The 26,756-nt window shown below is 43.9% G+C and overlaps 1 protein-coding gene across 1 annotated transcript; it reads left to right on the forward strand.

Moving 5' to 3' along the window:
• Positions 1 to 897: 897 nt before the first annotated feature.
• FAS (Fas cell surface death receptor) lies at positions 898 to 26,756 on the forward strand. The gene is made up of 9 exons (XM_045877745.3): positions 898 to 1,049; positions 13,320 to 13,485; positions 17,964 to 18,101; positions 19,300 to 19,408; positions 22,402 to 22,460; positions 22,615 to 22,683; positions 23,836 to 23,897; positions 24,323 to 24,347; positions 25,089 to 26,756. The coding sequence occupies exons 1-9, from the start codon at positions 1,020 to 1,022 to the stop codon at positions 25,373 to 25,375; spliced, it is 945 nt and encodes a 314-aa protein (XP_045733701.1). The 5' UTR covers positions 898 to 1,019; the 3' UTR covers positions 25,376 to 26,756.

Genomic DNA, 26,756 nt, shown 5'->3' on the forward strand with positions numbered 1-26,756 from the left:
GCACTTGACCAAGGTTGTAAAGAAATACTGAGTACTTCACTCCTGCCCCAGCCTGGGAACTGCTTTCAGAATCACACTTAAGCGGTGTCATTACACAAACTTCCCTTCTGTAGAATTCTTGCAAAACCATCTGAACAGACAGGTCTATTTTTCCAAAACAATAGTGGCTTTGAGCTGCGTTAACCCAAGTACTAAAGAATTACAACTTTTTAAAAAACGAAAATTGGCCAGGAAATAATGAGTAACAAAGGCGGCGGGGGGAGTCATCGTGAACATTTAATGCGGCTGGAGCTACGCGAAGGGCCCTAACTCGCTAGCTTTGTCCTCCTCTTGAGTGATACAGGTGAAGGGATCCCCCTTCTCCAGAATCCCCAGAACGCCGCATCTGGACCTTTCCTTGGATGACTGTCACTTGGTACAGGAGTCCGGGGCTCTCGGGGAGCCTCCAGGGGCAGCCACGACTCGCGAGCTGAGCGGGGCCGGGTGTCCCCCGCACGTTCCCAGCGAGCGGCCCAGACCCGGGCGCGCAGAAGGACGCGGGGGGCGCCCCGCAGCTCCCCAGGGTGCGCGCCACCACAGCGTCCGAAGGACAGCGAGCCCGCTCCCGGGGTCCTCACCTGAACCCCGCCCGCCAGCCGCCCGCGGAAACGCCTCCGCACGGGGAACGCCAGTTTGTGCAACAAAGCCTGACCGCCGCCCCCACCCCCCCAGCCCCGGCCTCGCGCCGGGCTGCGCCGTCCGAGGGCGCCCCTTCCGCCCCCCCAACCCCGCCTTCCCGGGCGCTCCCCGGCCGGGCTTCCCCCTGCGTCCCGTCCCCGGGCCCACCGGCGGAGCCCCCGCAGGTACTCGGTGACTTCCGGGGCGAGGGGAGAGTGGCCGGGGCGGGCCGGGCGGGGGAGCCGACTCCCAGGCCCGCGGGGCTCGGGGAGGGGCCACGCGGCTGCACTCCTCAGGGGCTGGTGGCCGGTCGCGCTCGCAGGCGCAGAGGCGCTGGCCCTCCGGCGGGGCGCTCCGCAGCCATGTGGGGGACCTGGGCCATCCCGTGTCTGGTGAGTCGGCTCCTGCCCGGCGCCGGCGGGCGGGTGGCGGGCCGGCCGCGGGCTGCGGGCGCTCTCCCTGCCCGCGGGGTGTGGGAGCCGCTGCCTCCCGGCGCCCGCCCCGGGGACGGCTGTGCGGGGCGCGGGCCGCGGTGGGAGAGGAGGGGGCTTCGCGGGCAGCGCCGCGTGTCCCGCCGCACGTCGGGCCGGGGCGGGTGCGTGTGCGCGCCCGGGAGTTGGGGGGCGGGGGTGTTGAGGACGGAGCCCCGGGGGGACCTCCGGCCGCTCCCCCGCGCACAGGTTCCGCTCGCTCTCGCACCTGGGGAGGAAAGCGGCCCCCGGGCAGTGGGGAAAGTGGAGGCTTCAGACCAAACCGTTTCTTGATCGAAAAAGTTATCTTGGGGCTGAAGGCGCCTCTGGAGGCTTGTTTACCTTCTTATCGCCACTCAGAAAAAGAAACTGTTCTTGTTTCCCTTCCGGGAATACTTCTTAAGACTGTAAGTCACTGCCTCTGGTTTGTCTCCTCTTGTCTTGCCTTCTCTTCTCGCCCTTCCCTTTCTTCTCGCCGTCTCCCTCGCTCGCACCCCTGCGGTGGCTTCTGTTCCCGGGACGCGGGGGAATCCGGGCCTCGCGGCTCGGGCGGTGCTACCTGCGCCCGGCGCGCACGCCCCCGCGCACCTGCACTTGGCCGGGAAGCCTGGGCCGCAGCCCCCCGTGGGGAGAGTCCCTAGCGCACAACTGTCAGCTTGGGGGCCAATGCAAGGGACTCGGTTCATTTGAGTGCCGAAGCCCCCGAGAGCCCGTGGATTTTCATTTTATGGGGACCGGCCCCAAGTTCCGAGCAGCGTGATGGGACCGTGTATCAAGGCCACCTCAGGCAAAGGTCACAGCAGCCGCGGGGTGCGGGAGATGCCTTCTTCATCTCCATTTTACAATTGGCGAAATGGAGGCCAGAAAGCTCAAGTCCTTCAGCTGAGATCGCACAGCTAGTGTTAAGCGGCAGAGCTGGGACTTGACTTAGACCTATTTCCAAAGTCCAGGCAAGTTTGTTGATGGCACCTGGCTTCCAGACTACGCGAAAAGTTGAAAGGAAAGAGGCAGTGGTGTCAGGAACCGTCTTATGATGGGGGGGGGGGGGGGGGGAGAAAAAAAAATCTCACTGACTCTTTTGGAAGTAATGTGCAATAATCTGGGTTCCTTTAGAAACTCTAAGAGAAAATTTAAGATTCACAGTCGAACTATTTGTACAACTCAGACCACGCTCTTTTCGTCCTATCCTTAACCATTGCATTATTACAGTGTTGGTTGCTTTGAAAAATCTCTCTTAGTTCTTGGGACTGAAGTACTAGTCAGTGTAGGAAAATTATCAAAGCCCAGAGGGAGTTACACTTGTTTAACTTAGCATCTTTGCCAGAGACGCATATTTAAAGCACCAAGGACACTTTGTTTTTTCTGAAAGAATGCACGCGCACACACACACACACGTGTGTATATGTTATTATTTGTATATACTTATTATTATAATAGCTGTAATAAGTTAAATATTTGTTTATTATGTTTACATATAATATATGGCCTAGGAGATTAATAAATTTAAGGTCTATTAAACAAAATTTATAAATGCAGACAAAATTCTTTCTTCTGAAAACAAATCTGGCATAACCCTATCACTTAGATCATCACTGTCTACATTTTGTAAGGTATATTCCATTTTGCCCCTTTAACATGACTCTTAAATTTAGTTACACAGAATCCTGCCTTGCACCCACCACTTGCCCGACACCACACCTGTATTCTTAAAGAAGTTACCACGACGTCTGTCGTGTCATCTGGTGTGTCTCCCACAAATACTTGCTTGTGTGCCTTTGCACTTAGCAGTGCTTACTTAGTAGTAGCAAGAATAATCAAATGGGGGCGGGGGTGCTAATTACAGGGAACACAGATGCAGGTTTTGTTTGACCACGTGAGTGGGCTGCAAGTAGATGGGGGGGCACCTCATTCTCTTGTCCTCCTTGTTGCTCTCGTGCCCTTGTCTTTGTTGCCGCCTGTTGTCTCTTACCTCTGTGCTTCTCTTCTTTCTACCCCCTTGGCCTTCCTTTTTCTCTCTAGTTTCTAGCTGTTGTGTCTATGATACCTACAAGAAACGTTTGAAATCCTCAAACAACTCACAAATGTCTAAAGGAGACTTTGAAAAAGAGTCAGACCTAATATAGAAGTTTGTGTGAGAAGTAGCTGTGAGCAATGCTTCCTTCCTTTTCTTTTTCTTTCTTTCTTTCTTTCTTTCTTTCTTTCTTTCTTTCTTTCTTCCTTCCTTCCTTCCTTCCTTCCTTCCTTCCTTCCTTTCTTTCTTTCTTTCTTTCTTTCTTTCTTCTTTCTTTCTTTCTTTCAGCTCATGGCTCAGATAGGTTTTTATTTATACTGTTGAGGTCTATGGTCAGGCAGTTACTACAAACTCAATTTCTTCTACATTTCTTAAAGCAGTTGTCTTCAATTTATGGTCAAGGGAAAGGAGAGGGAGTTTGAAAAGAAACCAGTGTATTTTATAACGAGTCCTATGGAAGATTTTCAGTGGACAAATAAAGAACGGTTGTTTAATGTCTAATTTAATCATTTTCCTTAAATCGGCCTCAGAAACATGAAATGGGTTTTTTTAATGGGTTTTACTTCTATCACAAAGGACTTGAAAAGTTTTTAAACTGAAACAAAATTATGAAATGTAATTTAAAACAAGAACAACCTGGAGGGAAGAACACCAATTTGTAAGTGATGGCAAGATGGGGAGGCAGAAATGAAATTGACGCACGGAGCCCAGCAGGGCCACAGGGAGATGAAGAGAGTCTCCTCGTGTCCATCTCTGACGTATGGTTACCACCCCTAGTGGTAAATGAGAGTTTAATTTAGAAAAAGAGGCTTTATTTCTCGCCCTAAGTTTAGAGGGGGAAAGGTGAAATAGTGAGAGGCAAAGGGGACCCAGGATTTGGAAGTAAGTCTCTCTGGGATGCTAGGCAAGTAATTTACTTCTAAATAGCTCTTACAGTGGACCTGTCAGTATCTCAAAGGAATCTCTCCGAAGGCTTCCAGAATGCTAAAGGGAAATCAGATGACTATAAAACAAACGGCAGTTGGAGAAAATAGCCAACATTTAAGAGATGTTTAAAAACCTGAATAAGGAAATCCCCCACTTGAAAACCCCTAGTGAGCAAAGTGCCTTTTGGTAAATTATCTTGGGTCCCAAAAGTCCCTAAATGAGCACATGTTTTGTAATAGGTACTGAAGACTATTACCTTATGATGAAAAATAATAAAAGGGCACACAGAAAAAGTGGATCCAGAAATAAAAAGCAAGTCGAAACCAAATTTAGGACAGTGAATCTCTTTCTTCTCTTTAAATAGATATGAAGAGAGAAATTGACCCGATGATGTGAAATAAAAAGTAATTCTTGAAAAAATAAAGTCACTCCTTATTTTATCACCTAAAACAAGCATTTTGTATTTTACTTATGGCCTCTTAGTTTTGTCTACACCGGTACATAGTTGCATGTTTGTTCAGTGCTGTTTATAGTCTGCTTTCTGTCATTTCTCGGGGACACAATTTTTATTTTATAATTTTTATTGGATGCATTTACAGAGAGGGCATTTATTTAATGAACTTGAATTTCTAGAATTCTTATCATTTATTATTTTATTTATTCCTTTTTTAAATAATCTATTATTTTAAAGAAACCCATTTCTAATTGTACTGGAATCTGTCTATATATATCTTATTACCAAAAAAAAAATTATTTGTAAACCATTGTCAGTGCCTAGTCTTGTATTCTTTTTGCTATCTATGCAGATCTGTTCACAAAAGTGGGAAAACAGCATCTAACTACCTAGAAAGTCCTTTTCATTTTCTGGAAGACCCTTGCTTTAAAAAGAGAAATGAAGCGCCTTTAGCTTCTTAAGTAAGTCTCTTGAATTCAGTCTTAAGGAGGAACAAATAATTCAATCTACTTGCCAACCTCTATTTTCTCTGAAGTGAAATGAAAGTAGTAAAGCTCTAATTAGAAAGAAACTGATCATCGTAGGTTTGGTAGCTCCACCTTCGCCAGAAGGAAATGAGCTAGTTCTCCCCTTTGATCTCTTCTCTCTCTTCTTGTTTTGGAATGGACTTTTGTGCAACCAGGCCACTCCCATCTTGGGCATTTAGAAACAGCGGTCTATGTTGGGCGAGTGGCCCAAGTTCCACTAAGTGTAAGGATGATAGTGAATTTACTGTGGATTTAGGCATTTTGAGCAAGGCCAGCCTAATAAATTAGCAAATCTGACTGCAGCTCACTGGGCAGATATCCTCAGCCCAGTGAGGCAAGCAAGCCTACTGTAGGTTTGGTTAAGCTGCAAACTGGGATAAACTTGCAAAATTAGAATAAACTTGGCCACGGAGTCATTAATGACAGACTGTCCTTTGGTCAAGTCATGAAAGATTCTAGATTTACTCACTTCTGTGTTCCGGGAGGCCATAAAAATATAAGATGTGAGAAACATCGATACTTTTTGATTTCAGAGGCCAGAGATCTTGGGAGAGAGAGAGAGAGCACGTAGGTTATGCTCTTGCCCCTTGCTGATGACTGAGCTTTGGTTTTTAGCCATCCTCACAAGAGAATCCTTGGTCAAAGTAGACTTTTTTCATATGGGTGTCTTAATAGATTTAGGCCTGATTTCAAACATTGAGCAGACACTGCCCCAAACTATGTTTTGTTTTGTTTTTTTTAGCCCTCATGGTATTGACACATACAGTAAATATATATGTAAGTACCTATTTTTAATATTAGTTGCCACCTAAATGTTGTAGGATTTTGGTTTCTCTTGAAAAATGGGAGACCTGGGCCCACATGCCACATGGCCCCCACTCGCCTGCCCTTCGGTCCAGGTGGCCCTCTCCATTTCGACGAGCCTCTCCTCCCCTATTGCTTATGACACAGGGACACCTCGGTCCTGTGCTACTTCTTTGCCCCCCACCCCCCGGGGCAGTGAAGGACTCTAGGCTCCCACTATCTGTTTCCTCCACCAAAGATGACTTCTCTTCCTTCAGGCCTATTTTTGGGAAGGGTCATTACTTCTTCACGAGAAGTCATCTTCTGATTTGCAAGTGCGGCCCACAGAGGCTGTTGGTCTGTAAACCTCTTCAGCTCCTCACATGTAAATATAGTGGCCTGCTGCCCTCAGATCGTCCTCCAGCTGGGCTGTCCCCAACTGTGGTGAGCATCCGCAGAACTGAGGACTTGCTGAAGATGATCTCAGAGACCCTGACTCTATGTCTGTGGTGGGACCTGCACTATTTTTTTCTTTTCTTTAATGCATCACTACATGATTCTGAGGTCTGCCACAGTTTTGAAGACTATTTTTCTAACTCTAGCACCAAACTCAAAATCTAATCCCAGGTAGAATTTTCTAGATTCCCTCATTTTCCTTTATGTATTGCTTGATAACTCAGAGGTCTAGCCAGTCCCTTATGCCCACCTCCTCAACTCTGTCTCTCCTGGTCTCCCCAGAAACTGGCCTTAAGAAAGAAAGAAGACATTCCAGGCATAAGATTACCATGCGTATTTTTATTTACACATTTTGAAAAAAATAAGAGGGAATGGAATCTTCACTCATCTCTTTCATGTAGAAAAATGTCTTTTATTTCTCTGTATTTTAGTGTTTCAATAATGGACCTACTACGAAATGTCACTACTATTTCCTTATATTTGACACACATACAGTAGAGATGCCTTTCATAGTTGGAAATGGCCTTTTTAGAATTTCTTTCTTCTTACATGTTCTAAATAGCTAAGAGTCCAAACAGCAAGCAAGCAAGAAGAATTAGCTGAGCTTTATTTCTTCATTTATGTCCTCAGCAGCAGAGGACAGGGCTCAGTCTTGAAAAAATTCACGGACTCTTCAGGCACCTGTTAGTCATTCTTACCATTCTTGCATTTTTCACTGCCTTGTGTCTGGTTTTCTATTTTTTTAAAATTTGCTGCTTTTAAAAATTATTTTCCTGTTTGCTTCGAGCTTCAATAAGAACAGAAAAAAAAAGTGATTTTTTTTTTTTTTTTTACTTCCTTTTCAAATCCTAGCTCATCTCTCTCAAGGCAATTGATTCTTCAGTGTAATCCAAAGGTAGTCTCAACTTCTTCCAATAGTTTGCTTAATTCAGGCACTGAGATGTTACTCTCTTTGTAACTGCCACGTGAGATCTCCAGCACTTATGAGTCCTAGGACCGGGCGGACAACTTGTCAACCCAGGGTGAGGTACGTGGTGGGGGGCGGTCTTCAATTTCTGGGTCTGGCTCTGCCTGCTTCATTTCTTGTATTGAGTGAGCTGGTTGGCTTTGAAAAGTGACCCATCCCCGATGCAGATAACTAATGAATATCCAGTTATTCTCTCAATTCCTCATCAACTGATACAAGGGACAAACTCTTGTAGCCCTCTCACCAAGTTTCAAAGGGAGCCAGTGCCGAGATTCTAGTCTAGGAAGACTTGGGTTTCTATTTGTACATTTCAGACCCCTACCCCTGCAAGAGACTGCAGTCCCAGCGGGCATCGTGGCTGTTCTCAGAAACTCAGCACCTGAATTGGAGGAAGGGAAGTGTAAACCCCACTTAGTTCCGAGCTGCAGACCAGGGTGCAAAGTTTCCGCATCCCTTCCGTGCTAGCCAGAACCCCAGCCTTGGGGCCCTGCTGCAGCCTTCTTATACTTGGGACTGACTGCTGGTTCTCAGAGAGTACCTGCCAGACCCAAAATATACATTTGCTTTGAAGGTTCTTTTTTTTTTTTTTTTTTTTAAGGTTTTATTTATTTATTTGACAGAGAGAGAGAGAGACAGCAAGAGAGGGAACACAGCCAGGGGGAGTGGGAGAGGGAGAAGCAGACTCCCCACTGAGCAAAGAGCCCAATGTGGGACTCAATCCCAGGACCCCGGGATCATGACCTGAACCAAAGGCAGACGCTTAACCAACTGAGCCACCCAGGCGCCCCATGAAAGGTTCTTTGTATAATTAACACTCAGGCTTCTTGCCAACAACTAACTGTCTGAAAACAAATTGAGTTGTTTGTGTGCCTAAATGGAATAGAAATAATTAGGAAACTAATTTACAAACCTTAAACAGCCCAGGTCTGGGTCAGAGGTGCCGACTTCTCCCCTGGCCTTTCCTCATTGTGGATTATTGGACAAGTCATTTCCCGTACTCTGTGCTCACCTTCCTCAACTGTAAAATAAGACAGTAAGAATTCCTCATGCAAAGCCTTCTTGTAACTATCACGAGGAGAAATACACATTAAGGAACTTTGTAACAGGCCAGGCACAGGTCCTGGGGGAAAGGGAAAACCGCCTCCAGGGCCTGGCGCTCTCACTTCACATTTTCATGGGTGAGTCAGGGGAGAGAGAAGCACATTTTCTGACTTGGAGAAAATATTAACATCCTGTAGATAACGAAAGACCCAAGATGGTCCATTTTTTTTTAAATCTATCTTGCAGCTGAACAGGTGCGTCTGTTCCCTCACCTGCTCTGACATTCCAGGAGTCCACGAGACTGTGGCATCTAGGGTTAAGGTTGGCCATATAATCCCACCATACCTTCCATCGGCAAGATACGAATGACTTGTGAGGCTCAGGAGACGGAGATCTTTATTTATCCTCACAGCTAGTTGCTAATGATGGTTTTGCTGAGGACCTGAGGTTCTTCCCCATTTTGGTCAGGCCAAGTTCTTCTGGGTATGACTCTCCTGGAAAGCCCTTTCCCGAAAGCCAGCTCTTACCCACACATTCCCTTCACCGCGGTGTGCAAACATCCTCTCATTCGGTGGCCTTCCCGGACCACACTTTCTAACACAGCCCTGCCCCACCCTTCAAACTCTCCATGCCCCCTAAGCTTGCTTTATTGCTTTACCCAGCTCGTATCCCTCCGGGACAGGGTGCCTATTTCTCTGGTTATTCATCTCCCTGCATGTGATGCTTCATTTCATGTGTCATCGTGAACTCAGGCGAGAGCTCAGACATCGGCTCAAACGTTATCCTGGATGTTTTTGTGAAGGCGTTTTTTGTTTCTGTTTTTGTTTTTTGGTGCTGTTGTTTTTTGATGAGATCAACATTTAAAGTGGTAGACTTAGAGTAAAGCAGATTACCCTCCCTAATGTGGGTGGGCTTCATCCAATCAGTTGAAGGCCTTAATAGCCTAGAGACTGGGCTTCCCTGAGGAAAAGGAAATTCTGCTTCCAGACTGTCTTTGGACTTGAACTGAAATTCTTCCTGACTTTCCAGCCTGGTGGCCTATCCTATAAGATTTTGGACTTACCAAGTCTCTCCCCCAACTCTCTCTCTCTCTCACACAGACACACACCCTTTTGGTCCTGTTTCTCTAGAGAACCCTCACATACCTCACTTACATATAAACTCTATGAAAGCAGAGTCTATATCTGTTCACTGGGCTGTTCCCAGGCACCTGTCTGGCACATAGTAAGTGCCCAACAAAGTATTCACTCAATTAATTAATTTGATTAATGGATTAGTGAATATTCCCAGCAGAATATACAATTGAGGTTTCTCTGACTTTTTCATCCTTAGGATGATGGAGATGTAAAACTATTTATTCCTCATTTTTTCCCATTTGGTGATCATCTGACTTAGTTTATTCACATTTTTCAGACCTTTAATTTAATCAATTTTCTGGCCTTTTCAGCTTTTCTGAAAACAAGTTTTCTGAGCATTCAGCTCATTTCATCCTTTGTGGGTTTCCTGCCTTGTCACAGTCAAATTGCCCCAGTTCCTGCCTGGACGGTTTGGGTTAAATCTTTGCATATTGCAAACTTGGGTTAATGCAACAATTACAAAACAAATACAAGCTCTATGGAGAACCGCCTGCCTCACCTTATGTAACAGCCACCACGTGCTCTTCGGACCAGCTTTCTTTTTCATACTTGAAGTGAGTTTTTGATGCTGAACTAAGTAAGAAATGTTTCCAGAAATTCAGCTCCGTGAAGCAGACGTGATCAGACATGAGACGAGCTTGGTGCCGGTGTCTGCCCTTTGTGGCCAGTGATGCTCCTGTCTTTCAGCATGCTGCTGAAATTCTGGAAATTCCTCAAATTCTGGATGGATTTTGGACAGAGGATTTTGATTCCCTCTGAAAAACTTCAAAACTAAAACAAAACGAGGGAGAGTATACATTTGTCTTAGACAGCTTGAGAAGGTCGACTGGATGCAGAGTTTTCCAGAAATAGCGTCAGTGTCACAATCCGCAAATATAAAATGTGCTACTGTCTTGAGCACTCATCACCTAAGCCAGAAACTGTGGACCTGCTCATAATATTGTCTCAGGAATCCTGGATGGAATTAGAACACCAGGGAGAATAAGGCCCCCCGGGCCATAGGAGATACGTGCGCGTGCGTGCGCACGCAAGCACACACACACACACACACACACACACACAGGATTGGGTGTCAACTTTCTGTGCTTTTTTTCACTGGTCAATTTTGGCCTGCTCGATCCCTATCAATCTCTTCGGAGTTTAAACCTGTTGCATTTTCTTCAGTTTCTAGTGAGACACCAGAATTGAAAGAGGAGAACAAGTAATATCTCCCTGTTAACCCCCTCTTCACAGCAGTGGGAGTGGTGACAATAGAAAAGAATTGCTTCTACTCAGGTTGCTTAGGTTCAGTTTTCCATTATCCGTTGCAAACAGGACTCACTGGTCTCTTCCAACTATGGAGAGATATTTTTTTTTTAAGATTTATTTTATTTGGGAGAGAGAGACAACATGGTGGGGAGGGGCAGAGAGAGAGAGAGAGAATCTCAAGCAGACTCCCTGCTGAGTGTGAAGCCCGAGGCAGGACTTGATCCCAGGACCCTGAGATCATGACCTGAGCTGAAACCAAGAGTCAGACGCTTAACCAGGCGCCCCTGGAGAGATTTTTTTAATACTTTTCATATGCTGGCCATATCTGGAATGCTAGCTGGCTGGTATGTGTAATCCCTGATAGAACAACGAGATAGTTATGGAATGAGGATCCTAACGATTTGAAGGATTTTCATTTGAAAGCCCTCCCCGTCTTAGCAGTTCACACTTTGGTATGCTTTCCATCACATTATTACTTCCTAGCGTGCCCAATTCAGTTGCTACGCATTAGCTATTATTCTCTGATCTAGAAGAGGAGCTGATATTAACAGGATGAGAGAATTCCTTGCAGATAAAGTAAGAAGTGGGGCACTGTCACCATGAAAAGAGAGATTGATGCTAATAAAGACTTTTGTTCAAAGTTCTTAAGTTCAAAGAAACTTAATATTCCCTTCCTATTACAATCAATGTTACTTGTCTTTTGTAGCCTCAGAACCTGGCACATAGTAGGTGCTCAAGAAATGTCTGTTGGGTCAAAGAGGCACTGAAGCCAGCATATTTAGACATTATTCCTCTGATCTGGGTACCAGTTTCAGGTGTTCTCTATGTAGAATTATTCATATTGAGAGAGAGAGCATATAGCCCGTGTTAAGTTCACCTGTCTCTTGGCTGTAGGGAAAGAACACTGTGAAAGTTGTTTGGAGCCTCGGACGAGTGCTAGCTCTACATTTTGCCGGTGTGTGTACCTGGTTAAGTGGGATATTTTCTTGATGCTTTGGTGTCATTTTCCCTCTTGGAAGGCTGAATTTTAGGGATGCATTTTTAAAGACGTCTGTCCCAGGAGGAAAAGTGGGCAGCCACATCTCTCTCAGCCCTCCCTTCGTGGGGGTCCTATGGTATCCTGTGACCTGACAGGGATACAGGTTTGGGTGACAACCGGGGAAGGGCTGGAAGGGCAGGGGGAGGGACTTCTGTGGTAGTGATTTCTACATGAAGAACACTTAGTTCCCTTGACTCAGAAGATGCCAGTATTATTACTATACCATAAAGTAGAAAAAAGTAATGTATGCAGTGAAAACTGTGAACAATGACCTTAAGAAAAATCCTCAGTACTAATAGTTTAGATTTCTCTGATGCTTAGCAATAGAATTTACATATTCCACCTAAAATGAGAGATTTATACTTATGGTCAGAGAGACAAAAAATAGGAAACCAGAGAAAAGAATCAATCAGAGATCATCCCCAAATGCTTCCATACATTTTAGAGGGCTAATTTTTCTTTTTCTTTTTTTTTTTTTTTTTTGAGACAGAGAGAACGAGAGAGAGAGAGCACATGAGAGGGGGGAGGGTCAGAGGCAGAAGCAGGCTCCCCACCGAGCAGGGAGCCCAATGCGGGACTCGATCCCGGGACTCCAGGATCATGACCTGAGCCGAAGGCAGTCGCTTAACCAACTGAGCCACCCAGGCGCCCTGGGGGCTAATTTTTCTAAGTAATTCTAGTCTATAACTCATGAGATAATACTGACATGAGATCACTTAGACCGATATCACTTTTACCTCCAGAAGAAAAGAACCCCAAATAGATTAAAGATTGGTTCTCCACTAAAAGAAGTTCTTTTTTTTTTTCTGAGCAAAGGTGAAGAAAATCCCATGAGACTCATTGTATGCTCATTGTATGACAGGATTTCACCGAAATTTATTCTGCGGCTACCTATAAAAAGAGAAGAAATAGAACATGCTATAAGCTAAGTACCAGGTTTGGGAGAAATTATCACTTTTTATCTTCATAATAACCCTTCAGGACAGAAAGTGCTATTGGCACTTATAGGTCAGGCAACTGAGGGTCAGTTGGTTCTATAATTTGCCTAAAGTCACCGTGTTGGCAACAGAACTGGGATTCACACTGCAGTCATTTTGAAATTTCATGGTTTTGCCTACTTGACTATGTTGTTCCTCGCTAGAACTTTATGACGATAACAATAATAATAATTAGTAAATTAATAATACCACTCATGGGGCACCTATTTATTATGTGCCAGAAATTGCGCTAAGAGCTTTACGTGCATTTAATGGTCACAACAAACCCATGAAGAGGAGATGATTTCCACTTTATAGATAAAACAACAGAGACTTGGAGAATTTAAGTGACTTCACCTCAGCAACAGGGCTGGTAAGTGAGAGTCAGGGTTCGCTTTTGAGCCCAGAGCCCTGGCTCCTACTATCCATGATGCTGTTTCTGGAGTAGTTTGGACTATCACGTAATCAGCATCCTCCTTTTCCGGAGCTGTGTGAGCAGAAGGACGGAGCCCCATGCTTTTAGCCTATGCAACCGCAAACATAGCCATCTGGGGCAGCTTACACCTATGGTCCACGTTGTCTAGTTGGGAAGTCAATACAATTCTCCTCATGCTTTGCTTTAACAGATACTTACCTCCATCGCTGGACCGTGGCCTAGAGGTGTTAATGCTCAAGCAACTGCTATCAACTCCAAAGTGTTGAGATTGCACAAGAACATCACCATAAGGGAGGCTGGGTGCTCGGAAGGCCTGCATCGTGGGAGCACATTCTGCTGTCAGCCATGTCCTCCTGGTATGTTCCATCAACATCCAGCAATTAGCTTGATGATCCGGGTGAGGAACAGCATACAGTAATAATGGAGAGAAGAGTTTACAGTGCTTGGTTCTGCGTTATAGCTTTACTGGGAAGAAAAACAGGCAAGAAATTACTTTCCCAAGACTAGTTGAGTTCAGCTTTATCCTGCTTATAGTAGAGATGAAGAAACGGAATTCACAAATGACATGTGCCCCTGAAGTGAGAGGCTTTCTCTCTTCAGCTCCATTTTTCAGGAGCCAAAGAAGACTCCTTTGTGGATATTAAAGCTTATCACAACAGAACTGATTAAAATGTATCTGCATAATCATGGAGCTCTGAAAGCGAGGGACCTGCCCCCCCCCCCCTTAAGAGATGTGTCTAGCAATTCCCTTCAGTCAGAAGGTCTCTGAGGGCTGCAAAATACATTTGCATTTTTGCAGCTGAAACTAAATGAGCTAGAAAAGCAATGGACAAAACCCAACAAATTTTTAACACCAGTATCTTGAAATGTAAACCAATTTCAGATCAGAAATCCTTCAAACACTGGCAAATTAGAAGCTTCGCAAAAGGCAGTGGCGCAAACCTCTTTTTTCAACATGGAGTAGAGTTGACTTACCATCTCATACAGATATGACTCCCTCTGAGCTGCCTGGTGAAGTACGAGATAAAGGGAAAAAGCACGTGGGGTGCAGCTGTAGATGAATAGAACCATAAAGGACGGTACACAGTAGGTTTTGTGGTGAGCATCCCAGGCTTCCAGCACTCAGTCAGCTAAATAGGCTTAGGTCCTGTTTATAAAGATTCTACCAGTCTCCCTTGGCCTCCTGTGCAGTTTTGAATAACCCTCACGGAAAATCTCCCTTATAATCCAACCCATTTATACTTAAGCCTATATACATTTACTCTTCTCCAAAAGGAAACAGAGAATGGCTTCCTGGCCTTTTAATAAACTTGCCAAACATCATCTATTTGCCTGAGGACTTAAGGTCCTTCCTCAAATTTGTAAAACTTAAAATGCAAATTCAAACAAAGATAATATGCTTTGCCCTTCAAACTGTCAAGGATTTTTGTCTGTTTGCTTTTCTCTTTTCTCTTTGCTTTGTTTTATTTTCACTGAAGAAGTGCTTTCAACCCTGGTGGGTTTGCTTTTGAGATAAGAACTCTCATTAACCATAATTGGAAGGTAAATTGTTACAATCGTTTAAGAAAGAAATTTGGATACGTGGGTCAAAAACTTGAAAATGTTCATGCCTATTGATGTAGTAATAAATTTATGGGGAGGATGTCTTTAAAAATAGTCAAAGGAAAATATTGTATGCATGACGTTCCACTGTGATACTCAGTGATGTGGGATTGATTAAGTACATTTTGGAGTGTGCAAAAGTTGATTGTCTCCATCAATTCTATCATGTTTTCTCATGTATTTCTGACAAAAGCCTCAATGTATAAATTCCCTGAAGGAATTTTATTTTTTTTGAGAGAGAGAGAGAGAGCAGGGGTGGGGGGTGGGGGTAGGGAGAGAATTTCAAGCAGGCTCCACGCTGAGGAGCCCAATGCAGGGCTCGATCTTACAACCCTGAGATCATGACCTGAGCCAAAACCAAAAGTGGGATGCTTAATCACCTGAGACACCCCAGGTGCCCCCCGCCCACGAAGGGATTTCTAACTGATCTGCCTGCTGGACTAACTGACTCTCTCTGTTCCATCTCTAAGAATCCTGGGTGGTGTCCAACGCACGCTACTGCTCTTTCTGCCCCTATTCTCTCTTGTTGAATTGTAGGCTTATCACTATTCAAATTGCTTCCGAGTCTTTATGCTCACTGGTGTTGTGATATTAATATGTAATTTAATTAACTAGTACATAAACCAATGCTGTACGAATACAGAGAAAAAGACAGATTTTACTTCTATGAAAACTCGTTTGGATCCTTGGAGGATTTCAGTCCAGGTGAGCTGCTAAAAGAATTGTTGATGAATGAGATGAGATCAAAATAAATGGAAAAAAACCACAAAACCCTTTAAAGCCTGTCATACAAATTATTGGTATCTGTAAGGGTTTGTTTCAATCAAAAAGAAAGGAGGGCGCCTGGGTGGCTCAGTTGGTTAAGCGACTGCCTTCAGCTCAGGTCATGATCCTGGAGTCCCAGGATCGAGTCCCGCATCGGGCTCCCTGCACGGCAGGGAGTCTGCTTCTCCCTCTGATCCTCCCCCCCTCATGCTCTCTGTCTCCCATTCTCTCTCTCAGATAAATAAATAAAAAATCTTTAAAAAAAAAAAAAAAGAAAGGAAGAGGGGCACCTGGGTGGCTCAGTCATTAAGCGTCTGCCTTCGGCTCAGGTCATGGTCCCAGGGTCCCGGGGTCCTGGGATCCAGCCCCGCATTGGGCTCCCTGCTCTGCGGGGAGCCTGCTTCTCCCTCTCCCACTCCCCCTGCTTGTGTTCCCTCTCTCACTGTGTCTCTCTCTGTCAAATAAATAAATAAAATCTTTAAAAAAAAATAAAAAAAAGAAAGGAAGAAAGGAAAGAAGAGAGGGAGGGAGAAAGGGAAGGGAGCAGAGAGGGAGGAAGAGAAAGAAAAACAAGAAGGGAGGCATTTTGAATGTCACCTACGTGAGGAAGAATCTGGAATTTTTATTACTTTTTCCTACGCCACAAGACTGGCCAATAATTAGTTACACTTCGTAAATTAAAATACTTACAGTATTTTTTTTCAATGCTGGCCTACATGAAATGACATTTTTGATTAATGGATCAAAAAGGCCTCATCACATCACCTTATCTAATCGGAAGGATTCTGTGGCACACTGCATACAGTACACACGCACACACACATGCATATTACATGCACATATGCTCACATGTATGCATGGGGGTATACGCATAGGAATGCGCCAAAACAATAACCGTGGCTCTCTCAGCGTGGTTGACATACAGGTGCTTTTTATACTTCCCAAACTTTTCCAAATTCTCCACGTTGAGCATGTGTACTATTACACTCAGAAACAAATGTATTATAAAATTTTATTTTCAAGAAAACAAACACTCAGGGACGCCTGGGCGGCTCAGTCGGTTAAGCAGCGACTTGTGATTTCGGCTCAGGTCATGATCTCAGGGTCGTGGGATCGAGCCCCGCCTCGGGCTCCGCACTCAATGGGGAGTCTGCTTGAGATTCTCTCTCTCTCCCTGCCTCTCCCCCGCCCCACTCTCTCTTTAAATAAAAAAAAAATTAATCAAAAAAGAAAACAACCACATATTTTGATAAATATTTTGATAAATTGAAATTATGTACATTGGAGGAGAGATAGCCCTGTGTTTACTGTCATGCCGTACGCATAGCTCTAGGCTTATTCTGCAAGGTAATTCATTAGAGGGGCCAGTTCGTGTAGAAACCAGTATAATACGCCTGGCAAGCCAACAAAATTGTACTTTGGCTCGGTGTTCTTAAACACTGCTACGATATTGTACAGCCCTGATGCTCGATGATGCTCGGTATTTGAATTTGGTTCCGGGTTTTCACAACTTACTTTGTGTTCCTGACCCACTATCACCTTCTTTGTTGACTACAATATCATACCTGTTTCAGGTTCATCATTTGCTTATATAGTATTATGTCTTCTCAGAAAGAATGCTAGCAGGTTATTAAGAAAGTCATTTACCCAGGGAAGAGCATAAATTATTTTTGCCGTACACATGTGTGAGGCAGATTAGACTCAGCCTATTCTTTTTAATTAGTTACACCATGAATAATGAAGGCCACAAGCCAGGCTTCCCTCTTCCCCAAGGCACTTACCACCACTTGACATCAGACATTGATCTGGGCATGACCTGCTTCTTCCCTGGAAACGTGAAGCCCTTGCATACCTAGGCTTTGTCTTCCTTCCTGCAGGATCTCTGGTTCCTAGAAAGTGCCTGACATACAATAGGCATTTAATAAACACTTGTTAAATAAATGAATTTTCAAGAGAAATCATTGTTGTCAACTGCTTACGAACACCAATACAGGAACTCGCCTTATTTGACAAGGGAAGCAAATGCAAATATTATTTACAATCGTGTGGATGAAGGTAACCCACCTGATAATAAATTTTGTCATTAATATGTTCATGCCTTCCCATCAAAACGCACCCTTAATGGCAAAGGAATAGAAAGAGGAATGAATACGAACCTCTGCCCTCCCTTGCAAAGAAAGTTGCTAGAGGCATTTCTTCTAGGTCGTTCTAACCTTTTAAAATATATATATATTCCTATTGCTAATCATCCTATGTCTCCAGGCATATTCTTTGAGCTTTTGTCTTGGGAGACCTTCTGCCTGGTGACAGGATTTTTACAATAACCTTCTCTCCCGTTGTATTTATGTATCATTAGTCTGACAGTCCTGACTCCCATTTCCTTGTCATCCCTGCATATCTCCCACATGGTTGCATGTCCCTTGCATTCCTCGTGCTCCAACACTTGCTGCATTTTTCTCTCGGGCAGGCACACGGAAAGAGGGTGACTGCAAATCTCAGGAGGGTAAACCAGATTGTGCGCACTGCCAGGAAGGGGAGGAGTTCACAGACAAGGAGCATTTTTCTGATAAATGCAGAAGATGTGGAATTTGTGATGGAGAGCAAGGTAAGTGCCTTAAAAAGCAATCAGAAAGACCAATCATGGTACTCCATGATTTGGAGCAGAATACATATACAATTTGAAATTGGGACCTACTCTGATGCTATGAGTCATAGAGGAAAGGACAAGATGGAGCTGGCTGGTGTGAAGCAGGACCAGGTACCGAGCTAATCACCAGTCTAGACATTTGTGGGTCAAATCTAGGCATTTCTCCCAAGATGACTAAATATGAACCTGGTGAACAGGTTCATCAGCTGCAATCAAAATTGGCAGGGATTTTTTTTTCTTGCCTTGATTGGTGCTCTTGTTATAGCCAGCAAGAGCTCAGAAGCCTTCTGATACAAGGACAGAGGAATCCAAGAGGTGTATGGGGTGCTCCCCCTCTCCCTCCTTCAGAGATCGATTTTGTCCTGATAATTCCAAGTGGGGACTTGAATTTTTATGAATATCCCAATCTATCATGAAAGCCTAGATTCAAATGTAACAGAAATATTCCCAGTTTCATTTGATATCAAGAAATGCCTGGACATAAAACTTTTCTTGTCCTCATTCAGGCTCTAAAGGAATGTTTGTCAATCGTGGCGGTCCATTAGGATCACACAGGGAGCTGTTGAAAACGTCAACATTTAGTTCCCACCTCAGAGCCATTAAATCAGAATCTCTAAGTGAGGGCTTTGGCATCGGTCTGACTAAGTCTGGAGTTGGGCCTGATATTCTGCATTTCTTTTTTTTTTTTTTTTAAGATTTTATTCATTTATTTGACAGAGAGAACAAGCATGAGTGAGGGGCAGGGGGCAGAGGGAGAAAGAAAAGCAGACTCCCTGCTGAGCAGGGAGGCCAATGTGGGGCTCAATCCCAGAACCCTGAGATCACGACCCCAGCTGAAGTCAGACGCTTCACCAAGGCACCCCTGATATTCTGCATTTCTAACAGGCTTCCAACTGAGGTCGATGCTGTTGGTCCACAAGCCACGCCCTAAGCAGCCAGGCTCTAGAGGAACAGGGGAACTCTTTAAAGCAAAAGTGGGGTTGTGTTGGCTGCTGGACTGTCTGTCCTCTTAAAACTCTGCTGGGGTCGCCTGTTTTGCTCGTAAACGCTACCCGTGTTGCAAAACGTGTGCTGATTTAAGCGGTAGATCTCAAAAGCTCTGACAGCCCCTGCTCAGCAGCTGCTGTAATTAATAGTCTGCAAACTGGTTTTCTAGGCTTGGAAGTGGAGAGAAACTGTACCCCGACCCAGAATACCAAGTGCAGATGTAAACCAAACTTTTTTTGTAACGTCTCTGAATGCGAACATTGTACCCCGTGCACCACGTAAGTTTTCATCTTTCTTTGATCAAGATGCTAGATATACCTGGACAGACTGTGTCTTCCTAGGGGGAAGCAACACTGGCCGAGAGTCAAGAATTTGGGCTCTAGTCTTGCTTTGCCTCTAAGCCACTAGATAACTGTTCGTTCATTCAAACGTCCAGGCTCCAAACATTTCTTGAATACCTCCCACGTGCTTGTATTCTGCATGCTGCTTACACTAACAAGTGTCACGGGCAAACCACATTCCTGGCATCAAAGGTCTCAGGCGAGAGGCAGAGAGAGACAAGAAAAGCAGTGGTTATGGGGTCAAGCACCAGAAGAGACATGTGCTCAGGCTGTTACGAGTTCTAGGAGAACCTTCCAGCTTTGCCTGAGGGGCAGGTGAAGGTAGGACACATGACGGGAGTCTTGAGAGAGGAAAGAAAGAACATCCCCAGGTGTGCACACATGGACAGGACATCTCAGGCAGGGGGATAGCATCTGCAGAAATACAGACAGCCATTCCAGAGAGCAGAGTACCCGGCCAGAGTGTAGTGAGAAGGAACCAGGGCCAGATTATGAAGGACCTTGCCTTTCATGCAAAGGAGCTTGGTTTGGACCCAAAGTTAGAAAACCTGATTGTGCATCTCACTTTTCTTCTGATTGATTGGGTGATTTTGAGCAGGTCACTGAACCTCTCTGAGCATCCATTCCCTCACTCGTGGGATGCAAACAGTGTTCACATCTCCTATCAGCCTCATTTCTGTGAAGTGTAGACTGGGTGATATGTGTTATAAAGTACCTTTTGCTCCGTAAGATATTGTATGGTACCAACATAAACATTTAGGATTATATTCATGTGCCTCTCCTTAAACTTGTATTTCACCTTGGGAAATGTTTGGGAGTTCACCTAGTTGACTTGTGAAGTAGGGACATGATGCCTTATGTCTCTTATTGACTAGAAATTTAAAATTACGTGCACTTAACCTAGTCTTTCCCTTCTAGCCCCCCCATGGCTGAGAGTGCCTGACGATGGCATAAGTAGGGACTGTGCGGGAGGGACTAATGTGCTAAAAGAATAATAATAATACATTGACCCATCAACAACATGGGTTTGAACTGTGAGGGTCCACTTATATGTGGACTCTACTTTCAATAAGTAGAGTACAGCACTGTAAATGTATTTTCTCTTCCTTATGACTTTATTTATTTTTTTTTTAGAGAGAGAGAGAGAGCATGAGCAGGGTGGGGAGGTAGGGGCAGAGGGAAAGGGAGAGAGAATCCCAAGCAGGCTCCACACACAGCACAGAGCCTGACACAGGGCTTGATCTCCCGACCCTGAGACCATGACCTAAACTGAAATCAAGAGTCAGATGCTTAACTGACTGAGCCACCCAGCTGCCCCTTTCTCGTGATTTTGAAGTAACATTTTCTTTTCTTTAGCTTAGGTCATTGAAAGAACACAGTATAGAATGCATGTAATACACAAAATGTGTTAATCGACCATTTATGTTATCAGTAAGACTTCTGGTCATCAGTAGGCTATTAGTAATTAAGTTTTGTTTTGTTTTTTAAAGATTTTATTTATTTATTTGAGACAGAGAGAATGAGAGAGACAGAGAGCACATGAGAGGGGGGAGGGTCAGAGGGAGAAGCAGGCTCCCTGCCGAGCAGGGAGCCCGATGCGGGACTCGATCCTGGGACTCCAGGATCATGACCTGAGCCGAAGGCAGTCGCTTAACCAACTGAGCCACCCAGGCGCCCCAGTAATTAAGTTTTGAGGGCATCAAAAGTTATACGAGGATATTCAACTATGCGGTGGGGGGGGGTCAGTGCCCCAATCCCCACATTGTTCAAAGTTCCACTGTAATAATAGTTCTAAATAGCTCCTAATCTCAATTTAATTTTCTTCTCACCATAACCCTCCTTGTTATTATAATGTAATCTCCTTGTTATTGATGAGAAAATAGGCTCACGGTGGTTAAGTGACATACCCAAGCTCACGGAGTTAGGGAATGGGCTGAACCAGGCTATCATTCAGACAATCTGACAATCTGATGGTCCGCAGGAAATCCCAAGGATTTTCCTCTTGAGTGTCATGATCACCACTTGATGCTGAGAGGGGAAGCCTCTGAGGGCTGGGTGGGGAGCTTTCTAAGCAGTATCGTGGGCAGGGGCTATTATCCAGCCATTTTATTGTTCAGTGGGACTGTTTTGAAATAGCTTTTGGCAGTTTATGATTCTAAGAGCACAGCTTACTACCAATTTTAAATCTTTGTCTATTTCATCCTTTTTCCTATTTGTCAGTATTTTATTACTTTCTTTTAACTCTTGGCATTTTTTTTTAAGATTTTATTTATTTATTTGAGAGTGAGAGAGAGAAAGCACAAGCGGGGGCGGGTGGGGAGGAGCTGAGGGAGATGGTCGAGCAGACTCGGTGCTGAGCATAGAGCCCAATGCAGGACTCGATCCCAGGACCCTGAGATCATGACCTGAGCTGAAGGCAGACGCTTAACTGACTGAGCCACCTAGGCACCCCAACTCTTGGTATTTTATAACAAACGTAGTTATTTAGGATATTTCTCATCCAAACATCCAAATTATGTTATGAATTTGTACCAGCTTTAGACGCTTATTCTAGCAATATTTGAGGGATGATGTTTCCCGGAGATGCAAAGATGAATAAAATGGTGCTGGATTTAGAGTGTGTCATTGTAGATGATCAAGGAGTCAGTCCACCAGGCTTTTTGAATTTCCTCTGTATTTTTTTAAAGATTTTATTTGTTTATTTTGAGACACACACACACACACACGCATGCATGCAAGTGGTGGGGGGAGGGGCGGGGGCAGGGGAGAGAAAATCCCAAGCAGACTCCACGCTGAGCTGGGAAACCCGATGCGGGACTTGATCTCACAACCCTGAGATCATGACCTGAGCCGAAATCAAGAGTTGAATGCTTAAACAACTGAGCCACCCAGTCGCCCCTGTTAGTTTTTGTTTTTTGATTTTTTTTTAGGTGTGAACATGGAATCCTTGAGAATTGCACACCAACCAGCAACACCAAATGTAGAGAAGGTTATTATTTCTTTTTATGATTATATCCTCCTTTCTCTCATCCCTACTGTAAAATATGAAGAAAAGCCAATCTCTTTTGAGTCTTTGAGAGTACTTTGTTTAATCTTAAAGATTGCTTATTTTCACATTCAATGTTCAATGTTTCTACCTACAGGATCCAGCTCCAAATTTCTGTGGTTTTGTGTCCTAATCCCGATTCTAATGTCTGCACTAATATGTTGGTGTAAGTTCTTACTTTGTTCAAACCACTGCTGATTGAAATAACTTGGACAGTAGTTATTCACAAGAATTCCCCTTTGTCTCCTACCCATAAGAAAGCTCCTGCCAGGTAGGTAGCTCTATTATATTGTTAAATTCCCGCCACTGAGTGCACCCGAGAGCTGATAAGACCTAGATGATATCATCCCTCGGCTACTGTTTTTGAGCAGTCATTCTGGAGCTCGGAATGGATATGCCCATCCTCCATATGAACAAGGGTAGGTTTTCACCCCGGCAGCAGCTGAGTGGGTCAGGAATCAGAAGGAGTCCTTGACTGCTCATTGAGATGGCCCCATAAAGAACATGAGAAGAAAGGATCTTCCTGGGAAAGAGTGCGGGGAACACTTGATAAGTTCATCCTCTCTGTGCCTCCTCTCCCTTGTTCAGACTCCATGGTTTTTGTGTTTTTACTATTATTTCTCCATCTTAACTTAAAATACTGTGGCAATAGAACTTATGCTAGGGTTACTTAGCAAAGTCAACAGGTAAGCCCAAATTGGGCATAATCATGATGACCATAGAAAAACTCGGAGGCATCCAGTTTTTCCTTTTCCGTTGGAACCCATCACTGCTTCTCCAGATCAGGTGAAGATAAGAGGTCGCCTTGCCTTTAGAGGCTAAAAATACACACTCAGTGCTTAAACACGATCATCATGCTTGGAGACGTGTCCTTTCTTTCATTTATACTGACTTCAAGGCATACACGCACTGAGTGTGTATACTGTAGGGATTTGTGAGCGTATGTACTTGAATTTCTGGGCCTTGAATGCCAACTTTCCATATCCTGTGGCTTCTGAGTCCTGCCGCAGGCATGCCCCCCAATTCCATTCTGGTGACAGGGAGTAGTGGTGGCCATATGATAAGTCAAAAGCCAGCTTCAGGCTAGGCCAGTGTGTGATCATGGGATGGCCAATTAAAATGTGACATATCTCTAGAACATTTGACCTCACGGGGTGGGATTTCCAAAATCAGGACAATGCTGCCTTTTGCGGTGTTGGTCACTTTAAGTTTCAGTGAATTTCTCCTTCTCCCACTTCTCATAGTGCGAGAGTCTGTTCTCACAGGCTTCCTACAAGGCTGAGACCTGAGTCTGACAGAAATGTCTTTGATCTTCCAGGGATGTTAAGATGGCGCAGGAATAAAAAGAATGAAGACCCTGGATCCATAGCCTCATCTACTGTAGGTGTTGAAACATGCATCCACTTTCTTAAGGAAATGGAGAAAGTAGCAATTCAGTGTTTTATTTGCTCCTTGTTTTAAAACCAACATTTATTGTGAGTGCGTGTGCATGGGTTAGAGGGGCATCAAGAACGGACGAAGATTTGGTGCCCAGCTTATAGGAAGCTCCTACACAAATAGCATGAGAATTAATTAACAAAGAATATGAGAGTGCTAAGTTAATATTCCAGCAAGGCTGGAACTTTGCAGAATAAAAATTTGAATGGGAAAAGAATCCTTAATCACGTCATCTAGCTAATTTTATACATCAAGCTACTGATTGTACTTCCTTCAGTATTAAGGAAGAATTAGACAATTACATTTAGAATATTATAAATATATGTTTATTTATCTTGCTCCTTCCCTCCATTTTCTGTCTCCCCCAGGAAATGATGCCAATAAATTATGCAGGTAAGGCTTCTATCACTGTATTTCACAGAGACGGCTTCCTAGGGAGTTAACAGGCCAATTTCAGAGTAAAACAATATTGCTAATTTCAGTGATATATTGTGGGGGTCTCTTCCTTGAGCTTATAGCTCATTCTGCTCACCATCAAGGGTTTTATCGGACAGTGTGTTTGACTGCATAACTAACACTCATAGTTAAAAATAAGCTGGGGAGCAATAAAATGCCATATTCTGAGGCTTAAGAGCATTTTCCTTCACAAACAGGTGTATTATAGAATTCCTGCTTAAATTGATTTAGGGACTGAATAAACTGAATTGTAGACTTAGTTATTACTGGTGTATTCCTGGTTCTGGCGTATTCCACGATTCTATTCAGGTCTGCTTCTCTCTACCTGTGAGTCAGAGAGAAAATCATAAAGTCTTTGCCTGCCTTTTAGGTTTGTGGGTCACTGATCATCAGATGCATAAAGAACATTAGAGATGATCTTTTCCAACCCTCTTATTTTATAGCCAAGAGAAGAAGATAGAGAGATGTCATATATCTTGCCCACGTCATAGAGCAAATTACTGGGGATCCAGGAGGGGTTGGGATTAGAACTTGGGGGGGTTCTGTTTTCATTTTTCCCCAACCAGTTCTTCCAATCTCTAGGACTTAACCAGTATAGAAGAGAAATAAACATGGTTTTCAATAATGAGAATTTCATTTAGCAAAACAAATTTTCAGAGACTGTCCTCTGTTTTTCAGACATCGACCTGAGTAAATATATCCCTAGTATTGTTGAACAAATGACAATAACTCAAGTCAGAGAATTTGTCCGGAAGAATGGTATCAATGAAGCCAAGATAGATGAGATCAAGAATGACAATCTCCAAGACACAGCGGAACAGAAAGTCCAACTCCTCCGTAATTGGTACCAACTCCACGGGAGGAGAGATGCATATTGCAATTTAATTAGAGGCCTCAGAAAAGCTAATCTTTGTGCACTAGCAGAGAGAATTCAAGAAATGATCCAGAGGGACATTACTAGCTAACTTGAAAATGGAAACTTCAAACATGAAAGTGAAAGACAAAGCTTGGCCAAAAGCGGAAAACAACTAACTCGGTCCTGAGTATATACGAGTCAATAGAAAGAAAAATTAGTGTTTGAATAAGTTCTTACTAGCTGTGAACTGTAAACATTGCTTGGCTTTTTAGAGGGTGTGCATTTCATGTGTTAGATTTGTAGAGCTAATATGTTTCATTTGTTAGATTTTAATATGTTTACAGTTCTAAAGTTCTCAGGATTCGGATCTCAAGGATGTTGGGAAGACAGACCCAGTTAAAAGGATTGTCATGTTATGTGTGCAAATTGCATGCAAAGGACAAAAGATTAGGAACACGCTCTAGTATCTAATGGGAGCGTGTGGGTATGAACGGAATTTGTGTACGTGAGTACAAATGTCTACCCGCAGGTTGACTCCATTCAATGAATCCATAGAAGCTGTGACTTTCGTTGCAATGCCACAATTACTGGAAAGGCGGCTTGGGTTCTGCATTACCTCTCCAGCTCCATGATGACTCTAGAGATTGTACCATATTTGTAAATTTTGCAACTCTGAGAGGAGAGGATCCAAGGCAAGCTTGCATGTACATCTGAATGCAGAATTTGATAAGGGTCTAATCTTTGCACAGATTGTTGGCATTTTGGTGTGAAATATTTCAATTTTGAATTCACGCAGGAAATGCAGACTGACTTATAACGCTTGGGTATTTTCTACTTGAATGCCGTTTTACTGGATTGAGATAATCCACTTATTTCTCAGTTGTCCAGACATTTTCATCAGGAAAATATTAGTGGGGCATTGTTGCTTCTCCGTTTTCTCTCTGATACGTGTCTTGATTGTACATCCTCACAGCCGGAAGCGCTGTCTAAGAAACATGTAATGATCCCCTAAAAACCAGGGCTGCCCGTAGAAACTTCCAGCCTGTTTTGGATAAACTAACTGCTCTTCCAGAAGGTGGCTTTGTGGCATATCAGGAACCCATGAACACATCAAAGTTGATAACATAGATTCTTATTTTGTCCTGTTCCTCACAAAATGCTCAGTCACGCCCCATGTGTCCTCTCGCACTACAAATGCAGCTCGTATACAACAAGGGTGAAATCATCTTCAGGTTTTAGGGACTGCCACTTCCCTGTCGCTTCTGAGACAAACAAGCCCCTCTCCCCACTGCTCCTTCCTCACTTTTTCCATTTAAACACTTCTGGAAGTTTGTATTAAATATGAGTCTTAGTAAATGCTATTTATATTTATATAGATGTAAATTGAAGACGGGTACAAACTGAGGCAGATATTTAGAACCACCTAAAGAGCTTCCATTGATGGAAGATCTCTTTTCCTTATGTTTGGAAATATAAAATATTTAATTGAA

Source organism: Mirounga angustirostris, unplaced genomic scaffold, assembly GCF_029215605.1.
Source record: "Mirounga angustirostris isolate CCGP_5_RB_7025 unplaced genomic scaffold, mMirAng1.0.hap1 SCAF_6, whole genome shotgun sequence".
In the NCBI taxonomy this organism is placed as follows: Eukaryota; Metazoa; Chordata; class Mammalia; order Carnivora; family Phocidae; genus Mirounga; species Mirounga angustirostris.

Bases quoted from the DNA above. Each gene is read 5' to 3' on its own strand.
- FAS (XM_045877745.3), top strand. From the start codon at position 1,020: ATGTGGGGGACCTGGGCCATCCCGTGTCTG. The intron at 1,050-13,319 runs GTGAGTCGGCTC...TTGCTTTAACAG, and splicing joins CCTGGGCCATCCCGTGTCTG to ATACTTACCTCCATCGCTGG. The intron at 18,102-19,299 runs GTAAGTGCCTTA...CTGGTTTTCTAG, and splicing joins AATTTGTGATGGAGAGCAAG to GCTTGGAAGTGGAGAGAAAC.